This window comes from Pipistrellus hanaki (assembly GCF_964339955.1).
Source record: "Pipistrellus hanaki genome assembly, chromosome: 2".
In the NCBI taxonomy this organism is placed as follows: Eukaryota; Metazoa; Chordata; class Mammalia; order Chiroptera; family Vespertilionidae; genus Pipistrellus; species Pipistrellus hanaki.
Window position 1 is genome coordinate 184,879,410 of NC_140504.1, and position 20,546 is coordinate 184,899,955.

At 50.0% G+C, this 20,546-nt stretch overlaps 1 protein-coding gene across 4 annotated transcripts in view; it reads right to left on the minus strand.

Moving 5' to 3' along the window:
- Positions 1-19,014, minus strand: part of ZDHHC18 (zDHHC palmitoyltransferase 18) — a 30,128-nt gene extending 11,114 nt beyond the window's left edge. For 2 of the 4 annotated variants that reach the window (XM_084875027.1, XM_084875029.1), the window contains exons 1-2: positions 18,591-19,013; positions 14,426-14,586 (exon numbers count right to left, since the gene is read on the minus strand). In XM_084875027.1, coding sequence (XP_084731153.1) covers positions 14,426-14,586; positions 18,591-18,895 — 466 coding nt within the window. In that variant the 5' untranslated portion in view covers positions 18,896-19,013. Of the gene's footprint in view, positions 1-14,425; positions 14,587-18,590 lie in introns of all 4 variants that reach the window. The other 2 variants (XM_084875026.1, XM_084875028.1) reach the window with 2 other exon arrangements.
- Positions 19,015-20,546: the final 1,532 nt, after the last annotated feature.

Below are 20,546 nucleotides of genomic sequence, written 5' to 3' on the forward strand. Positions count from 1 at the left end.
ATCAATAAATTTTTTTTTAAAGATACAAAAGAGCTAATCATAAAAGAGCAAGTTGCTAAACTGCATATGTCACAATTAAGAACTTCTGTTCATCTAAAGATATCATTTAAAGAACGAAGAGGTGACTTTCAGAGTAGATGACATAATATCTGACAAAAGACAAAGGGTTTATATCCAGAATATAGAAAGAAGTCTTATAAAATCAGTAAGAAAAAGTCAGACAACTAATTCAAAGTGGACAAAAGATTCAAAAAGGCATTTCATAAAAGAAGCTGTCAATGACTAATAAGCACATGAAAGGGTCCTCATACTCCTTAGTCATCAGAGAAATGCAAATTAAAACCACAATATGCTACCACTACACACGCGCCAGAATGGCTAAAAATAAAAATTAAATCCAGTGTTGGCAAAAATGTAAAGCAACTAGAAATCTCCTATGAGCACTTTGGAAAATGGGTACTAACTATGAAAGTTCACCATAGGCCCCCCAGCAATCCCACTCCTGTTGTCTTCCCACCAGAAAAGTGCGTGATGTGATGTGAGCCAAAAGACATGCACAGAATGTCCACAACAACTCTCCTAACAGCCAAAAGCTGGACCTACCCAACGCCCATCAATAGCAGAATGAGTTAAAAAAAAAAAAATGGTATATTCACACAATGGAGTTCTAATATAGCAATGAGAATGAATGATCCACAACTACACACACCAATACAAATGAATCTCATCAACATTGTGTAAAATGAAGAAATCACACATGTAAGAACACAAAATGTCCAAAAACAGGTAAAAGTAATCTATGGTGTTAGGAGTCAGACCGTGGTTACACTTGGCGGGGTGACAGTGATCAGAAAGGGAGAAAAGGGGACTCCTGGGACATGGCTCATACAGTGCTTCTTTTTCTTTAAAAAAAAAAATATTTTATTGATTTTTTTACAGAGGAAGTGAGAGGGATAGTTAGAAACATCAATAAGCTGCCTCCTGCACACCTCCCACTGGGGATGTACCCACAACCAAAGTACATGCCCTTGATCAGAATCGAACCCGGGACCCTTCAGTCCACAAGCCGATGCTCTATTCACTGAGCCAAACTGGTTAGGGTGTTTCTTGATCTATATGCTGCCAACATTCTATATTAGCATATAGACACTTACAATTTGTACACTTTTGGCAGGCCTGTTACACTTTAGTAAAAAGCTAAGAAAAAGAAAGGACCAAGATCACATCCAAGCTGGGAATGCTGGCAAAACAGGAATCTGAAACCAGGTCTGCAAATGCAAAGCCCACAGTTCTGCCCACTGAGCCTCTTGGTACCCAGGCCACAGAGCAGTGGCTCTTTTCTGGACAGACTGCCTAGTCACATGGGGCTGTCTGTGACCCCCAGCACTCAGCCACCACTTCCGCTGGACAGACTCCCCAGAGAGCTCCAATTTGATGACTTGCCTCCAGTGATTCTTCACTGACTATGTACCAAGTGCAGGCACCATTCTAAGCACATGGCAGGCATCAGTGAAGCAAACAGACTCACATCTCTCATGTCCAGCTACTAGGCTGTTTCACCATCACCTCAGTGTGCTTGAAATGGAACTAAGTATCTGAGCCTCCATTTCTTCTTAAAACCCAGCAGCATGGTAAAGGGCAGTGGGATGGAGGCCAATTACACATTCTGAAACCTGGTTTTACCACTGACTGGTTGTGTGTGAGCCTCAGTTTTCTCATTTGTAAAATGGGAAATACAGCCGAAACCGGTTTGGCTCAGTGGTAGAGCGTCGGTCTGTGTACTGAAAGGTCCCAGGTAAGATTCCGGTCAAGGGCATGTACGTTGGTTGCGGGCACATCCCCGGTAGGGGGTGTGCAAGAGGCAGCTGGTCGATGTTTCTCTCTCATAGACGTTTCTAGTTCTCTATCTCTCTCCCTTCCTCTCTGTAAAAAATCAATAAAATATATTTAAAAAATAAAATAAAATAAAATAAAATGGGAAATACAGGTAGACCAGCGCATGAATCCTGGCTCCCCCTCTTACTAGCAGGGTTTCTCCTGATGATACCATTGGCTGTGGCAGGGCAAATCATTTAACCTCTCTGTGACTGTTTCCTCAATCACTGAAATAGGGATAACGGTACCCACCTCATCAGGTTATTGTGAGGATTAAATGAGTTAAATATATGAAGTAGCACAAAGTAAATGCTTAAGAAGCGTGTCTGGCCGACACTGGTTTGGCTCAGTGGTAGAGCGTCGGTCTTCGGACTGAAGGGTCCTGGGTTCGATTCCGGTCAAGGGCATGTACATTGGTTGCAGGCACATCCCCGGTGGGGGGTGTGTAGGAGGCAGACGGTCGATGTTTTTCTCTCATTGATGTTTCTAGCTATCTCTCTCCCTTCCTCTCTGTAAAAAATCAATAAAATATATTAAAAAAGAATGGTTTTAAAAAAAAAAAAAGAAGCGTGCCTGTTATTACTGGCTCATAGAAAAACAGAGAAATAAGGGGAAAGACACCCTTGCTAGTTTAGCTCAGTGGATAGAGCCTTGGCCTGTAGACTGAAGGGTCCCGGGTTCAATTCCAGTCAAAGGCACATGCCCAGGTTGTGGGCTCGATTCCCAGTAGGGGCTGTGCAAGAGGCAGACAATCAATGATTCTCATCACTGATGTTTCTATTTCTCCCTTCCTCTCTGAAATCCATAAAAAAATATATTTTTTTAAATGAAGGGAAAAGGCAAGGGAAAGAGAACACTTCACTGAGGGTCTACTGTACCAGGTATGCTGAGCACTCTGTATACAGTTATCTTCTTATCTTCTTTAACCCTGATAACATCCCAAGAGGTTAGGTTATCATTATCATCAGGTCACGGAGACTTTAAAGTGAGCTTACGTGACTTGTCCAGCGCCACACAGCTCGTAAGTGGCAGAACCAGGATGTGAAACAAAGTTTCCAAAGCTTGGGGTTGAGGGTTTTTGTGGGTGTAAAATTTAAAGTGTCATAATGAGTGTTATTTATCCCTGCCTGGTTCCTTATTTCTGCCGGAGGCACAACCAAGAGCTGGCAGGAACCTCAAAGAACAGACTACACAGCCCCAGTACATGGCAGACCATTGATAAATGTCCCTTTGCTCACTGCCTCTGTTCTAACCATTCAGTTTATAAATAAGAGGCTCAGCGAGGTTAGGGGATTTGCCCAAGGTCACACAGGCAGGGACAAGGGAAACCAGTTTGGAGTCTCTTTTAAAATATATATTTTATTGATTTTTTTACAGAGAGGAAGAGAGAGGGATAGGGAGTTAGAAACATCGATGAGAGAGAATCATCGATCAGCTGCCTCTTGCACACCCCCTAGTGGGAATGTGCCCGCAACCAACGTACATGCCCTTAACTGGAATCGAACCCGGGACCTTTCAGTCCACAGGCCGACGCTCTACCCACTGAGCCAAACCGGTTTTGGCTTGGAGTCTCTTTTTAAAAAAATAATTTTTATTGATTTCAGAGAGGGAGGGAGAGGGAGAGAGTGCTAGAAACATCAATGATGAGAGAGAATCATTGATCAGCAGCCTTTTGCCCGTACTGGGGATTGAGCCCGCAACCTGGGCACGTGCCCTGATGGAAACTGAACCATGACTTCCTGGTTGTATGCAACTGGAACATTCCTCTAAATAGCCCCTTTTGAGTCACCTCTCAGCTCAAAACCATTCATTCGCCTCCCCTAAAACACAAAATAGAAGAAAAGCTTCTTGTCATGATAGAAGGGCCCTTCACAATCTGGCCCAGTCTCCATTCCCGGCTTTTCTCCCACTTCTTTTCCTTCATGAGTCACTGGAGCTTAGGGCTTCCAGCCCTTACTCCTACCACGTCCCAGCTCCTCCCTCGTAGTTGCTCACCAGGATTTGCTGGAGGCCTGTCTAATCTCAAAGAGCTTCTTTGGCCCCTTCAGCCTCAGTGCTCTCACGGCCTGCCCACAGCGCCTCATCCTGCTCACGGCTGTGTTGAGGTATGAGGACTACTGTGTGTGCACACTGTCTCTCCAATAGACTGCACATCCCTTGAGAGCAAGGAATATGGAATAAACAGGCAGTCCCAGGCCTACGAGCGGTGAGACAGCAGGCAAAGAGGAAATAAAATATGCTTTGGAGTTAGGCAGCCTGAAGTTCAAATGTTGACCCTTCCATTTGTGAGCTGGTATCCTTAGAGAAGTTACTCAACCTCTGTGAGCCTGTTGTTGCCTCTGTAAAAGCAGACAAATAAGAACATCTACCTTGAAGGGTTGTAAGGACCAAACTACTATCCATAAAGGAACTGGCACCTGGTGAGTTACCTATTAGAAGCTGTTTGCAAAAGGGGCAGCCAGGGGCAGGCTCGGGAGTCTGAGACCCTGAGTTCAAACCCTGGCTTTGCTACCCGCTTGCTACGTAAGGAATGCCCTTCACCTCTCTGAGACTCAGAGTCCTCATCCATAGAATCGAGATAAGAGAGTCTCAATCTCAAAGGACTGAATGAGATGCTGCTAGGACAGCTGAGCACAGCACTAGATTCACGGGAGCCTTGGTCCTGACAAACAGTTCATGCTGTGGCTGTGCTCAGATGTGTGTGTGTGAATCTTGACTCAACTACTTACTAGCTGTGTGATGAGGGTCAAGTTGCTTAACTTCTCTGTGCCCCCATATGAAAATTGGACATAATAAAGTCCACCTTTTTTTTTTTCTTCTTTTTTTTTTAATGTTGTTAGGAGTATTAGGTGAGAATTCATTAAATGGATTTAGTCAAGTGTCTAGTACCTGGCAAGAGCTTAAGAAATATTAGCAACCCTGGCCAAGTAGCTCCATTGGTTAGAGGGCCATCCTGATATGCCAAGGTTGTAAGTTCAATCCTTGATCAGGGCACATACAAGAATCAAACAATGAATGAATAAATACGGTAAGTGGAACAACAAATTGATGTTTTCCTTCTCTCTTCCTCTCTCTCTCTCTAATATCAATTAAAAAAAAAAAAAGAGCCATGGCAGATGTGGCTCAGTTGGGCAATGTCCCATGCACCAAAAGGTTGCTGTTTTGATTCCCAGTCAGGGCACATGCCCGGGTTGTAGAACAGGGCATGTAGGAGGCAGTTGACAGATGTATCACTCTCACATCAATGTTTCTCTCCCTCCTTCTTTAAAAAAATAAAAAATAGCCCTGCCATCATGGCTCAGTGGTTGAGCATCGACCTATGAACTAGGCACAGTGGTTCTCAACCTTTCTAATGCCGCAATCCTTTAATACAGTTCCTCATGTTGTGATGACCCCCAACCATAAAATTATTTTCGTTGCTACTTCATAACTGTAATTTTGTTACTGTTATTAATCGTAATGTAAGTATCTGTGTTTTCCGATGGTCTTAGGCGACCCTGCTAGCGGTTCTCAACCTGTGGATCTCGACTGCTATAGAGCCTAAGACCATCAGAAAACACAGATATTTAAGACCATCTGAAAACACAGATATTTACATTACCATTCATAACAGTAGCAAAATTACAATTATGAAGTAGCATCAAAAATAATTTTATGGTGGGGGGTCACCACAACATGAGGAACTGTATTAAAGGGTCTCGGCATTAGAAAGGTTGAGAACCACTGAACTAGGAGGTCAGTATAAGATTCCAGGTCAGGGCACATGCCCAGGTTGCAGGCTTGATCCCCAGTAGGGGGCGTGCAGCAGGCAGCTGATCAATGATTCTCTCTCATCATTTGTGTTTCTGTCTTCTCCTTTCCTTTCTGAAATCAATAAAAATATATATTATATATATATATATATATATATATATATATATATATATATATATATAATCAATCTTTTTTTAAAAAGTATTACAAAAAGCACAAAAAGTAAGCCAAACAAAAATACAAAAGAAAAATATTAAAAAAAGAAATATTAGCAAATTGCTTTTTTTCTATGTAACACTATATTCCAAACAACTGATTTACAAAAAAAAACAACAAAAAAAACCTTCAGAACACAACCCATCCTAAGGGAAGGACAGCACAGACCCTCTTCAGGATAAAAGTATGGATGTCTATGCAGGGTTCCCACAAGCCCTCCCCAGAGCAGGAAGAGCCCAAGGCTCTCCTCCAGGCAGGGAGGGAACTCCTCCCAGTATATTCTGGCCTCAGGGCCAGGATTCCCTCTCCAGACCTCAGAGAAAGTAAAGCTCTGCACGCCCAACTTCCTCAGGCTGCCAAGGGCTAGAGGCAAAGGAGAGACTGTGTCCCGCTGGAGCCAGGAGGCCACCCAGAAGCTGAATGAAAGCCACCAACTGCAGGGCCCTATGTAAGTTGGACCAAAAGAGGCTCTGTGGGGATGCCCCTACAGAGGCTGAACCCCATGCTTGTTCTCAGGCCAAACAGTCCTGGCCAGTCACCACCCTAGATCTGGCCTCAGAATTCTCCTCAACCCATTCCTCCCAGCAGCCACTACCAATGGTAGCTTGTTAGTGCCCGGAGCACGTCCCTTTGCCATGCTTATTACAGGGCTCAAGCCTATTAAGTTTCAATAGAGGAAAACAATTTTCAAAGTATACTGACATTCCCTGTCTCACTGATGCACTAAAAAGTGCTCTGGGCTGGGTAAGGGGATACGTGCCCACATTTTATAGATGGGAAACGGACTTCATCCCAACAATATAAGATGGGGCTGAAATAAAAATCTTTGTCATCCAATGCATTCATTTGTTCATTCTTACAAACATTAACATCTACTATGACAAGCTATTGTACAAGGCCTGACTGAGGGTGACAGGTGAGGGGAGAAAAGCAAGTACATATAGATGAGTCAAACATGTTTTGTTTGGTCACCAGTTCAGAAAATAATTTGTTGAAGAAATGAAGAGAGCCTGGCCAGTGCGGCTCAGTAGTTGAGTGTCGACCTATGAACCAGGAGGTCACGGTTCGGTTCCTAGTCAGGGCACATGCCTGGATTGTGGGCTCCGTCCTCTGTGTGGGCAAGCGGGAGGCAGCCATTCTCTCTCATCATTGATGTTTCTATCTCTCTCTCCCTCTCCCTTCCTCTCTGAAATAAATAAAAAAATATATATATAAAACAAAACAAACAAACAAAAAAAAGCCAAAACCGGTCTGGCTCAGTGGATAGAGCATCGGCCTGTGGACTAAAAGGTCCCAGGTTCGATTCCGGTCAAGGGCATGTACCTTGGTTGCGGGCACATCCCCAGTAGGAGGGTGTGCAAGGGCAGCTGATCAATGATTCTCTCTCATCGATGTTTCTAACTCTCTATCTCTCTCTGTAAAAAATCAATAAAATATATTTTTTTAAAAAGAGCAATGAAGAGAGCGATAAAAGAGATGCTACCCTTACCTAAAGGGAATCTAAGATCCACTCCAGGGCTCTTTCTACTTTAAGTTCTTCCCCAAGAAGTCAAAAGGCGCCCTCCTGCCGCGAGGCCTTCTTGCTGCCTTCCTGGGGGACACCACGCCCCTGGGGAAGTGGTAATGGGGGGGAAGACTCCTTCCCACTGAAGGGCCATGACAAATCAATGGGTCTCCACATCCTTCCCCTGACCAAGGGATAGGCCTGCTACACCCCAGCCACAACCCACAGAGAGGAGCGGGCAGGCGTCCTGCAGTTAGAACCCAAACGGCTGGGGCTGTGAATGAAGCCAGTGGCTCGCCTGGAAGTCCCCTGGGGCTGGCCATGACCTTCTCAGAAGGCTTTAGTGAGGGAAAGCGGGATCTCTACCCGCCCTGCAGGGCCCTGTCGCCCTTCTGCTGTTCCCACCTGTGGAGGAAACGGCTGAAGGGCTGCGGTCTCCCCAACTTCCGGTTCAGCTCAAGGTCAGTCACAGTGCACCGGCTGTGAGTGCTGGGTCACACCCTGACCCACCTGACCATTTCTGTTCATTCCAGAGGTTTATGGAGCCCTCACCACATGCAGGCTGAGTGGTAACCTGGGAATACAGGAAGAGCTCCCTCTGAGGGCAGCAAGAGCCAAAGTGATAATTACAGAGTCAGTGTAAGAGGCTCCGTGACTCAAGTGTGGCGACTCCGGGGCCAGCCCGGTCTCATTTTGAAACCTACCCTGGCCACTTGTTAGCTTGTGACTTTGAGGAAGTTGCTCAACCTCTCTGAGCCTCAGTTTCCTCACTGGGTAGTAGTATCAACCTTATGAGATGAAGGTGCACATTAGAGATGACATAACGGAAAAGCCTAGCCCATAGCTAAGCAATTCATGGTATTACTGATGTCTAGATTCAATACTGTGAGCATACACAGGGAATATGTGGGGTGGGGCAGGAAGCAGCATTCAAGAAAGCAACAAAAGATGAAGTGGCAATTACCAGTAAGTTGGATCAGGAAAAAAAAACGATTCTTCCTTTGCTCACTGCCAGGGAAGGCAGGCACGGCAGTGAGCAAAGGCTCCGAGGCATGAATTGCACCACGTGGCCGGGGGCGCGGGAGAGCGGGAGAGCGGCTGGAGATGGAGGAGGAGGGGCTTGGGGCTTGCCTGGATCCTGCAGGCAAGTGCACCTCTGCGGACAGGCGAGTTTTCAGGAAAGTGGAAGATACTTTGTTTACTGACCATGACACTAAGCAACCTTGAATCATGTGATGAGAAAGTTAATTCCCTTTTTATTTATTTTAATTTTTAATTTTTTAAACCTGGGCATGTGCCCTGGCTGAGAATTGAACCGTGACCTCCTGGTTTGTAAGGTGATGTTCAACCACTGAGCCACCTTGGCCGGGCTATTCCCTTGTCTTTTTTTTTTTTTTTTTTTTAAATATATTTTATTGATTTTGTACAGAGAGGAAGAGAGAGAGGTAGAGAGTTAGAAGCATCGATGAGAGAGAGTCATCGATCAGCTGCCTCTTGCACACCCTCTACTGGGGATATGCCCGCAACCAAGGTACATGCCCTTGACCGGAATCGAACCCGGGACCCTTCAGTCCCCAAGCCGACGCTCTATCCATTGAGCCAAACCGGTCTCTGCTCCCTTGTCTTTTTTTTAACAAATCCATTTTATATCTTTACTTTTCAGTAAGTTTACATTCTTGGGGGGTGCGGCATTACACGGATTCTGTGTCCAATGGCCTTAGTGGGAAGGTTGCTTTGGAATTGAGCACGAGCCATGCCACTGTTCCCGTGAGCACAAGTTCCTTTTCCCCGGATTACTCCGGTTTTACTCCTTTTACCACCAGGAGTCACTGTCTTGTTCTTTGCTTTGTACACATAAGCACTTCTCTTGCCTAGATAGACTTCAGTTTCATCTTGAGCATAAGCACCTTTAATTTTTTAAAGATATATTATATATATATAATTCCAGAGAGGAAGGGAGAGGGAGAGATAGAAATATCAATGATGAGAGAGAATCATTGTTTGGCTGCCTCCTGCATGTCTCCTACTGGGAACCGAGCCCACAACCTGGGCATATGCCCTTGACTGGAATGGGACCTCGGATCCTTCAGTCCGAAGGACAATGCTCTATCCACTGAGCCAAACCAGCTAGGGCAGCAGCTCTAATTTTAAGAAGAGCTGTGTGCTCCCTCTGGTTCTGGAGACCCTGCCGAGAGCCAACGGAAGTGGCCTTGAACTACAACCTTCCAGACTTGTGTGTTGTTGCAGAAGCCTGCTCCCATCAGGCCTCCACAGGCTCCGCGATGGAGCAAAGAAGGCAACGCTAGTCCCTCTTCAGCTCTGTTTCAAGCCTTTCCTCCCATCAAGAGGAAGGCTCCACTTTTTTAAAAAAATTATTATTATTTTTTTATAGTGGCCATTCTTTTATTTGAAAGTGAATTTTTTTAATTATTATTATTTTTTTATAGTGGCCATTCTTTTATTTGAAAGTGAATTTTTTTAATTATTATTATTTTTTTATAGTGGCCATTCTTTTATTTGAAAGTGAATTTTTTTAATTATTATTATTTTTTTATAGTGGCCATTCTTTTATTTGAAAGTGAATTTTTTTTAATTATTATTATTTTTTTATAGTGGCCATTCTTTTATTTGAAAGTGGCCATTCTTTTATTTGAAAGCAGTACTGTCTACCCACACACTCTGGGTAGACAGTACTGCTGCCGCTGCACAGAGTGATTCCGTTCGGGAAAAACGCTCATCACAGTGTGTCACTGTGACCACCTACACTTGTTTAAAGTAATAATCATTTCTCTGGAGATATATTTTCAATTTAAAATTTCCCCATCAAGAATCTTTTTACAAAATGCTATGAGTAAATATAACCAAGTGCAACTCTGAGGAAGTCTCCACTTTTAATACTAACACCTGTGGTCCTCACTGGCCCCAAAGCGGCTGCTCTCAGCAGGCAGCTGCAACCTCCAAAAATCCCATTACGTTATGTTTTGGTTTTAGCTGCCATGCAGAACAAGCGGCTTTCTGCTTACAGGGGTGACATGACGTTTCCTTGTAAACTACATTTAAAAACAAGCCCTTGGAAGGAAAATACTAAGAAATGAAGGTACAAGGTCCGATGCAGAAAAGGCAAAAGTCACAAAGGTTGTACACAAAGGTTGTACTCCAGTGATGGAACTTCAGGAATTGCTGCTGAGGGCGCTAGGGAGTCACCCACATTCTGAGCCTGGGAGGGCCAGGGCCAAATAGGAGTCTTGGAGAGACAACCATGATCGAAAGGAGAGGCCAGGTGTCCAGGCCTGGTCGGCAGAGCCCAGCGGGATGGAGTCAGTCCTGGGACTGTGGACGGACCTGAGAGGAGACATCCTGGGGACAGCATGGGGTCTGTGACCTGCTATGTGCTGGCAGAGGAAGAGGCCTTCGTGTCTGTCCTATGTGCTGTGATTCTAGATGAGGGTCTGTCCATGGAGTTTAGATGCTTCTATCCTGTCCCATCGCAGCAGGAGGCCATGGGCCTCCTACCCCTTTGCCAACTGCCCAGGGCACTGAGCTCTGTGTGGCCCTGCAGGTGATCCAGCTGCATGACCTGCCAGCTGACAAGTCAGAATCTCAGACCAGGGTGACCAAGGGCCCGGTGTGCCTGCAGCTGAGACAGGGCCAGGGACAGGGACAGTTCTGGGAAAACTGGGAGGCCCTGGTCCTCCAACCTCAGACAGAGCTTGTGGGGTGGGAGCGGTGGGAGCCCTGGGCCTGATCCTGCTGGGCCGCTGGTCTGAGGGCCAAAGTAAGATGCCCACAGGCTGCATGGAGCCAGGCCCAGTAATCAGTTCACGTTTATGTGAACAGCACCACCAGCCCAGAGCCAGCCCCCAACCTTTTCAAAAACTCTCAGTGAGCCCTGGCTGGTTTGGCTCAGTGGATAGAGCGTCGGCCTGCAGACTGAAGGGTCCCAGGTTCCATACCAGTCAAGGGCATGTGCTCCGTTGTGGGCTCGGTCCCCAATAAAGGGCTTGCAGGAGGCAGCCGATCAATGATGATTCTCTCTCATAGATATTTCTCTCCCTCCCTTCCTCTCTGAAATAAAGAATAAAAAATAAAAATAAAAAAAATGCTCAGTGACCTTAGTCCTTTTCAAGAAATGTTTCACCCTGATTGGAAGCCTCCTGAGTCTGAGAACACAGAACCCCCAAGGATGCCACTTTCTAGGCTTGGCAACTGTTCTCAAAGGAAGGTCTCCAACCCTGACATGTGGGCCCCACTAGACTGCCATCACCCCATCCATCCTCCAAGGAGAATTTCCCAAATTCTCTGAAGTACCCCCTGTGTTCCAGTCAACATGGCCTGTCCCCCTTCCTCCCAGTCTGTCCTCCTCCTTCTGTTCCAGCCTGGAGGGCTTCCCTCTCACATCTTCCTGTGCTTGAAGCCGACCCAAACTTTACAGTTTGGCTCAATGCACCCCTCTCTGAGGCCTCCCCATACCCTCTGGACAGAAGGTACTCCTGGTTTCCTGATCCTCTTCCAAAGCCTGACCTCACCTGTGGCAGCCAGTCAGGCCTACCTTTGCCCACCGCTCCCCACCCCTGTCCCAAAACACACACAGTTAGTAGTCAGCATATAGAATCCACACATAAATGGTCAAACCCGTAACGCCTAATTGGGAGAAGTTCCACTGTCTCTCCACCGTCCCATGGGGACAGCAAGGAGGCTCAGACATTGAGCCCAAGTCACTCAGCTGTGCAGGCGGCTGACAGGTGAAGAGACACTGGGAAAGGCTATTGGGCTGCCTGACAATTCCAGATCATCAGGCAGCACAGGACCGAGGCGGCAGGAAAAGGTGTTTTGGGAGCGTGTCATGGGAGGTGTGGCCCAACTGGGGTCACAAAGGCATCTGAGCAGAGACATGAGGATAGGGGTCTGGGAGCCAGGGCACACACTCAGTCTCTGCATGGGCGCGGCCGGCTGCCAGGAGGATTTGTGAGGATAATGGACGGGAAGCCCTCAGCACAGTCAAGCTCTCCCCACACATGGGGGATTACTGTCGTCAGCATCACCCGGACAGCTCACAGGAAGCAGAGGGCTCCAGGCAGCCAGGCATCTGAGCTCAGGCTGCGCTGGATAATAATCCTGCCTCCTGATTAGCCCGGCCGGAGGGAGGAGGAATGGGGTTGCAGCTGAGCCTCCCCGCTGCCGGGCGGACTGGCCCAGGTCAGACCTTGCGGTTCTGACAGAGCAGAAACCAGGCCGAGTGACTCAGACGTGCAAGAGGGAAGGAAGCTGGATGCAGGCAGTGGAAGACAGCAACCGAGGGCGTGACTGAGGACGGGCCTGGGAGGAGGATGAGACAAGGAGCAGACAGAGAGCAAGAGAATATCCTCTCCCCTCCTGCCCCCTCCGAGCTGCGGCAGAAATCAGTGGAGTGACTCCAGTGATGGGTGCGGCAGCCTCTGCATTTATAAACCACGAGGTCTTTTCAGACTGGGTGGTTAAAAGCTTGTCTAAAAGTCACCCTGTTAGGGGAAGGAGCCAACCACGAACCGGAAACCTGTGAGGTGTACAAATACTGACGTCACTTCTCAGCAGGAAGGAGCTTGGGTGGAGCAAGCTGAGATTAAGGCTCTGCCTCCCTCCCTGCACCCGCAGCTGCCCAGCCACCAGGGGGCCCCGCACTGAGGAGTGCCTGGGAGCACACACCTTCTGCCACACCGGCTTTCCTGCCATTCCTCACACACACACACCTATTTATTTGCAACTCCAGGGTTTTGTTTTTATTGTTTCCAAACCACATATTACCGGCTCCATTGCACCATTCAGGGCTCATCTCAAGTGCCACCTCCTCCTAGAGGCCTCCCCTGACTACTTCACCTAAATTAGCCCACTCCCCCACCTACTGCGCTCTCCCCTCAGATCCTCACAACTCAAACCCTCATCTCCGCAGGTTTTCGTCTCTTTGCTCAGATGTCATCTCATTCACAAAGCCTTCCCTGACCACTCTCCCCCAGCTCTCATCCCACCTCCCTGGTTTCCTCTTCTCTGTCTCACTTCCTAGATCTTTCTTTCGTTGCTGTTTAATTCTTTCTGCTGGAATGTCAGCTCCAAGAGGCAGAGATTATTGTCAGATTTGTTTACTGCTGTGTTACCAGCCTCTAGAAAAGTACCTGGCACCTACCAGGGATTCAATAAATGTTTGAGGAGTGCCGAAATCGGTTTGGCTCAGTGGTAGAGCATCGGCTTGGGGACTGAAAGGTCCCGGGTTCGATTCCGGTCAAGGGCATGTACCTTGGTTGCAGGCATATCCCCAGTAGGGGGTGTGCAAGAGGCAGCTGATCAATGACTCTCTCTCATCAATGTTTCTAACTCTCTTTCTCTCTCCCTTCCTCTCTGTACAAAATCAATAAAATATATTTAAAAAAATAAATGTTTGAAGAGTAAATGGATAAGTGTATACACATGTTTAAGAGGAGGGGTCATACTGCCTGGGGTCTCATCTCAGCTCTTCTACTTATAGTGTGATCTTGGACCATTTACTTAACCCCCCTGAGACTCTAATCAGTAAAAGGAGAGTAACAACAGTTACTTGCCTCAGAGGATTATTGGGTGATTAAATAAGATCATGCAGCCGAAACCGGTTTGGCTCAGTGGATAGAGCGTCAGTCTGCGGACTAAGGGGTCCCGGGTTCGATTCCGGTCAGGGGCATGTACCTTGGTTGTGGGAGCATCCGCGGTGGGGGATGTGCAGGAGGCAGCTGGTAGATGTTTCTCTCTCATCGATGTTTCTAACTTTCTGTCCCTCTCCCTTCCTCTCTGTAAAAAATCAGTGATATATATATATATATATATATATATATATATATATATATATATATATATTTTTTTTTTTTTTTTTTTAATTTTTTTTTTTTTATTGATTATTCACTTGCTAGCACTTCTTGTTTATTACTCCCTTCCTTATCATTCTGGTGTCAGCTCCCGCCTCCTTCCTCACTACTGACCCCCGTTCCCAGCTCGGTGTGGGGAGAGAAAGCCAGGCCTCCTCTCCCATCGGGCACGTGGCCCTGGGGGACAGCTTCCACTGAAGTCGGGCCTCACCGATCTGCTTCTCCAGGGCGGCTGCTTCGCAGACGGTGGCCCGGGGCAGGATCCCAGGGTCGGTGAAACTCGTCTGCAGCAGGCAGCTCATGACGAAGAAGAAGAGGACAGCAGCGATGATGGGGATGGCGAGGGTCAGCTGGCGGGCCAAGAAGGGACAGCTGGAGAGAGGGAGAGACAGACGGGCAGTTACCCACAGGCTCCCTGGGCACAGGGCTAACATGCGACACAGCTATGGCCCTCCCAGCAAACACCCCCGCGTACATGAACAGAGCCCCTCCCAGAGGCAGCAGCCACTTCCCCGTGAGCGCCTGACATCCCAGCACTGCACACTTAGCTGCAGCCTCAGAATCTTCCTAAACACAGAGCCTCAGGCAGCTTCTACCAATTCACTGGAATGTCACTTGAGATGACCCACCCATGACAATGTCCACTCATTCATCCGGTCAGTCAGTCCCTCCCCAATATTGACTGCGGCCTTCCACATGCCAGGCAACACCTTCAGTAAGAAGCAGGAAGACTTGGCCGTGATAAGACAGCATCCCCTGTTCTCTCAATGGGGCTTAGGTCTAGTGAGGAGAACAGACACGTAAGCAGAGAATTGCCACACGGCCCTGCATAGTATGATGGAAGGGAAAGGGAGTAGAACAGTCAGGAAAACAGACTGGCTGAAGGAGACGCCTAAGCTGAAACCTGAAGAATGAGAAGGATTAGCCCTGGCGGTGTGGCTTAGTAACTGAGCATCGTCCTATGCACTCCGAGGTCGCTGGTGTGATTACGGGTCAGGGTATATGCGGGCTCAATCTCAGTCTGGCTCAATCTCCAGAATGAATAGAATCAGTCAGGTAAAGGGGGTCCAGAGAAGAGCATGGTCCAGCCACTAACACTGTTACCCAAAGACTGGTGTCCCAAGTCCGTTCTCCAGGCCTCTGACCCCAGCCGGCTTGGAGGACACCCCGTGCGCAGGTCTGATTTTGAGGCCCTCCCCTATTAAAAACCACGGTCCTCCGCTGCCTTCCCTCCTGGAGCCACAGTGAGTGAGGAGCTGCTATTTGGAGGATAACTGGCCACTGGGAGGCCCGAATCAGCCAAGATTCCAGGAACCGGCATCACAGCAGGAAGCAAACCTGTGGGCACCTGCGTGCTATTTCTGGAGCTCCCATCATCTGAGGTTCTGGCTACCAGAGAGGCCCACACCTTGAGGAGCAGAGACTGCCAAGGCCAAGGGCTCCAGTGGGACATATTCTGCTCCAAACCTCCCAGGGCTCCCAGGTCCAAACCTCAGAGCTGAGCCTCCCATGTCCCCCACATGACAACTCGACCAGTTCATGTCCAACCAGACTTTTTGGGGGAATAGAGAAAACTTGAGGTCTGAGAGTTATAGAGCCCTCAAAATCAGCAAGTCCCAGCCCCCAGATTTTATAAAAGGGAACTCAGACACACACAGTCATATCCAAGGTCACCCAGCCAGTAACTGGACTGAGTCTCTAGGGATTCCCAGCAAATGCTCTGTCCATTCATATTCAACAAATATATATCATACTGAGTGGCCACTACACACCAGACACTATTCTAGGCACTAAGACTGCAATAGCGAGGAGAATAAAATCCTGCCCTCACAGAGAGAGGCCTGAAACAAAACGTACACATATGGTATGTCAGCTGAGAATAAGCCAGGGCAAAGGGACTGGTTTGCCATGTTACAGGGATGGTAAGGGAAGGACGGAAGAGAGAAAGGGCGTGACCCACAAGGCTACCTAAAGATGAAAGACCTGGGGCAGCAGTGTGCCAGGAGGCCATTGTGCCTGGAGGGAAATGCACAGGGGGAGCGGGAGGAGATGGTACAGGGAGAAAGTCCTTCATCAGGGCTCTGGCCCTGATCCAGAGAGCCGGGGAGCACTTACAATGAAAGACACACCATCTGGGGTGGGAAGCAGGGCAGAAGCTGGGAGCCCTGCTTGGAGGCTGTGCAATAATCCACCAAACAAACAACGAAGCAAAACCATTCTCAGCAGGAAGGCCCTCGAGAGCCGCCTCTGCCTTTCCCCAGAGCAAGAGGCGATCATGAGCACCTCTCATCCTCCACACCTTCACTGACAGCATTCTCATCATGCCTGCCAGCTCCCTCCCCAATCCAGACTGAGGGGAGCTCTTGGCCCAAACCCCAACCCCCTGCCAACTCCACTACCCCAAGCGGGGAGGAGCAGAAATAGAGATGTTTCACAAGCTCCCCCGATCCCCAAAGTCCTCACTTCCTCCCATCTGGGACAACTCTGTCAGCAGTGAAGACACCCACTCAGCCGGAGAAAGTCCTGCTTCTGAACTGGCCGAATCCCACCCAGCAGGTCACGGGGCCGCTTCCTCCTGCCCTCGCAGCCCTCGCTGCGGCCCTGGTGGGAAGACCCAGGCAGAATACTGGAAAGGGAACTTTCAAAACATCCCCGGGGGCAGGACGTGGATCTGAAACTCAGCCAGGGGCCAGGGAGGGGGCGCTTCTGCTCGTGAAACTACCCCAGAACTTGGTGTCCACCCGCCTCAGAAGGGAAGGGTGAAAGGAGAAGCGAAGTGGTAGGAAGTCCTCACCTTGCTTCAAGGGGAAAACCAAGGTGGCAGATACATGACCTGGCAGCCCGAAAGGTTACCCGGGGGCTATTGTCTTTGTGGCAGCCTCATTCATCATGGCCCCACGCCCCAGGGAAGAGTTTTTGGCAAAGATAACAGTCAGAGCTGCCACTAGCATTAAATTCCTGTTATAGGCTGAAAGCCACTGAGTGACCATGCCACCCTCATGGCAGCCTGAGGGCGTGGGTACTGTTATAAACCCCATTTACAGATGAGGAAACTGAGGCTCTGAGAGGTGACCTGACTGCTCCGAAGTCCCACAGTTACCGCGTGGTGGATCCGGAATTTGAACCAGGTCTCTTGGCGCCAGAGATGGCATTCTTTAACTACACTGGATAATGATGCAAGACCACAAAAGATGGGGAGACCGAGGAGGGAAAGTGGAGCTCATACAGCACGGAGTGGGCGTGCACATGTGCGTACATGTGTGCGTGCAAGGAATCATCTAGCAGGTAGCTGAAGCTAGGGACCCAGGGGAAGATGGAAAACTTCTGATACAAATATGTGACCCTCGTAAAATGACAGGTGCTCCCTCCTCATCTATAAGCTGGAGTTAGCATGTGGGCCAAACTGGGGACATGAAGACGTTAGAACTCACAGGAGCAGACGTGACCTGTCACACAAAAGCATTGGACTCTCCCAAAAAACAGAGGCGCCGTGGCTCCTGCCAGGGGCAGGCCGGAGGGATGCTCCGGTGCTGAGGGCGGAAGCCAGGAGGTGAGGAGGGGGAGGGGTGGGGAGCAGTCTTGGGGAAACGGGGAGATGGAGGAAGGAAAAGAAGCTCTGAAGAAGCCAAGGAAAGTGCTGGGGAGGGAAAGGGGGTCTGAGAGGCCCAAACATGTGTGAGGGAAGACTGCTCGAGGACCTGGCAATGGGAGAGGAGCAAGGTGAGAGGTCAGAGCAGAGAGATGACCAAGCGGGTCCTAGAGGGACCCTGAAGGTAACGGGAAGACCGCTAGGAAACCTGTGGTGGGGAGTACGTAGCCAAAAGCCAAGGCAGAAACCCTGAAGTTATCAGAAAGGGATAAGATCGAGAAAAGATGCCCCAAGGGGTCAGAAAGAACCTGGGGGGGAGGGGGGGGGCCAGTCCTGGGGATAGGTAAGGAGAGAGATCTCCAAGGAGCAGGGAGGGCGGTGGGGTGGGGGCAGCGGGAGGGGGGTCGGGGGCCAAGGGACATGTGAGGGCGGTGTTTCTGGCAGAGGCTGGCAAAGGCAGGGTGCCAGGGAAGGATGGGGGTGCCAGGGAGGGAGCACAGAGAATGGGGTGGCTAGGAGGGTGGATGGGGACCAGGAAGGAAGGATAAGATAAGAGATAGGCAAGGAGGAGGGGCCTGAAGGCAGACTCTCAGGCACCGGGAGGATGCAGGCCCGGGAGCCGGGGATCGGAAGGTGCCTGCAGGTGCTGCGCAGGGTGGAGAGAGAGAGGACGGTGCCCGGCGGGGACCGGAGGGGCTGGGTGCCCATCAAAGGCTGGCGAAGCGGGGGAGGGGCGTGCAGGGCCGGAGGAGGCCGGAGGGGATGGGGATGGGGATGGGGCACTCACTCGAAGACGAAGAAGAGGACGGTGGTGGAGAGGATGAGCAGCAGCGTGAGCGCGAAGACGCTGCCGTGGCCCGCCAGCATGAGGCGGCCGCCGCAGTAGAAGCGGTTGCGGCCCGGGAACACCTCCCACTTGCGCCGCGGGCGGTGGCCGATGCTGCCGCTGCCGCTGCTGCCCCAGCGCGGGGCGGGCGGCGGGGGCCCGGGGCCGGCGCCCGGGGGCGCGGCGGGGCCGGGGCGGCGCGCCCCTGGGGAGGCGGGCGGCGGCGCGGCCCCGGGGCTGATCTGCTGGTACTCACAGTCCTTCATGGGCCGCGGCCTCGCTCCGCGCCCGCGGCCCGGCCGCCGCACCGGGACCGGCCGAGCGGCGGAGCTGGCGGCGCGCGGCGCTCGCTCCCTCGCCGGGGGCGGCCCCACCCCGCCCGCCCCGCCCGCGCGGCCTCCCGCCGCAGCGCCCCCTCCGCCCGCGCCGGGGATGGCGCTCGGGCCCGCGCCGGTCCTGCCCGGTGCCGGCGCCGGTCCCTGCGCCCCAGCCGCCCGGCCCCTCCGCACAACGCCTGGGCGGCAGATGCGCACTCAGGGCTTTCCGTTCCCTTTCCAGCGAGCCATTTGCTGGGCGGCCCCGGGGTGCGCGCACCGTGCCCAGCGCCGCGTTCGGTGGCGGAGTCTCTGCCTGTAATTCAGGGCCAGGCTCCACCTGTCTCAGGACTGACCGGACAAGCAGGGGTGGGAGTGGGGACACGATCTTATTTGAAAGCCAGGGGCCTGTTAACCGCCGTCTTGCAGTTCAAAGTGCCCAGGCGTTGTGTGTGTCACATGCTCTGGCCTTCCTTACCCAGCTCTGTGATCCGGACACAGACCCAGGGATCCAGGTGTCACCTCATGTCACAGGTCCCACTTCAGCACAAGAGGAAGATTCGTGCTTCAGGGACGCCGTGTCTTCCGGGAATTCTGGGTACATTCATTTGCTGTTGGTGTGTAACAGATCTAGCGGCTTACAGCGACACATTATCTCACAGGCTCAGCTGAGTCCTTAGCGTCTCAGAAGGTTACAATCAGGGAAAGGTGTCAGCCAGGCTGCATTCTCCCGTGGAGACTCAGCCGGGGAAGAATCCACTTGCGAGCCCATTCAGGTTGTTGGCAAACCTGATTTCCTTGGGAACGGATGACTGAGGGCCCGTGATTTTTCTGGCTGTCCATTGGAGGTGCCCCTCAGCCATCTGCAGCTCCCGGAGGTCAGTTACCACGGTTCCGAGCCATGTGGGCTTCTCCAGCAGGGCGCTTACTTCAAGCCCACAAGGAGAGTCTTAGCTCTAGGCCGCCAAGACAGAGTTTTCTATAATGTGACTTATTCTATTGTGCAGCTGACCCTTGAACACCATGGGTTTGAACTACACTGGTCTGTTTATACACAGATATTTTTTCAATAAGTACCTGTATTTTTTTTCCCCCTCCCACAATTGGGAGTCCACGATGGGAGGGCTGACTATATGCATTGATGTACACAGTTTTCTACTGGGGACTTGAGCATCTTCAGATTTTGGTATCTGCCTGGGTCTTGCAACCCCCGTTCCCCCATGGATACCGTGAGAGTTAAAAGTTAAACATGGATTTTTAAAAATATATATTTTATTGATTTTTTCACAGAGAGGAAGAGAGAGGGATAGAGAATTAGAAACATCGATGAGAGAGAATCATCGATCAGCTGCCTCCTGCACAATCCCCACTGGGGATGTGCCGGCCACCAAGGTACATGCCCTTGACCGGAATCGGTGGGACCTTCTAGTCTGCAGGCCAAACCGGTTTCGGCTAAACATGGATTTTTGGCTGCACAGAGGTTGGTACCCTCAACCCCTGCATTGTTCAAGATTCAACTATATATGTAACGGGAGCAACACCCCAGAACTTTCGCCATATCCTTTGGGTTGGAAGAAAGTCAGAGGTCTCTCTAACACACGAG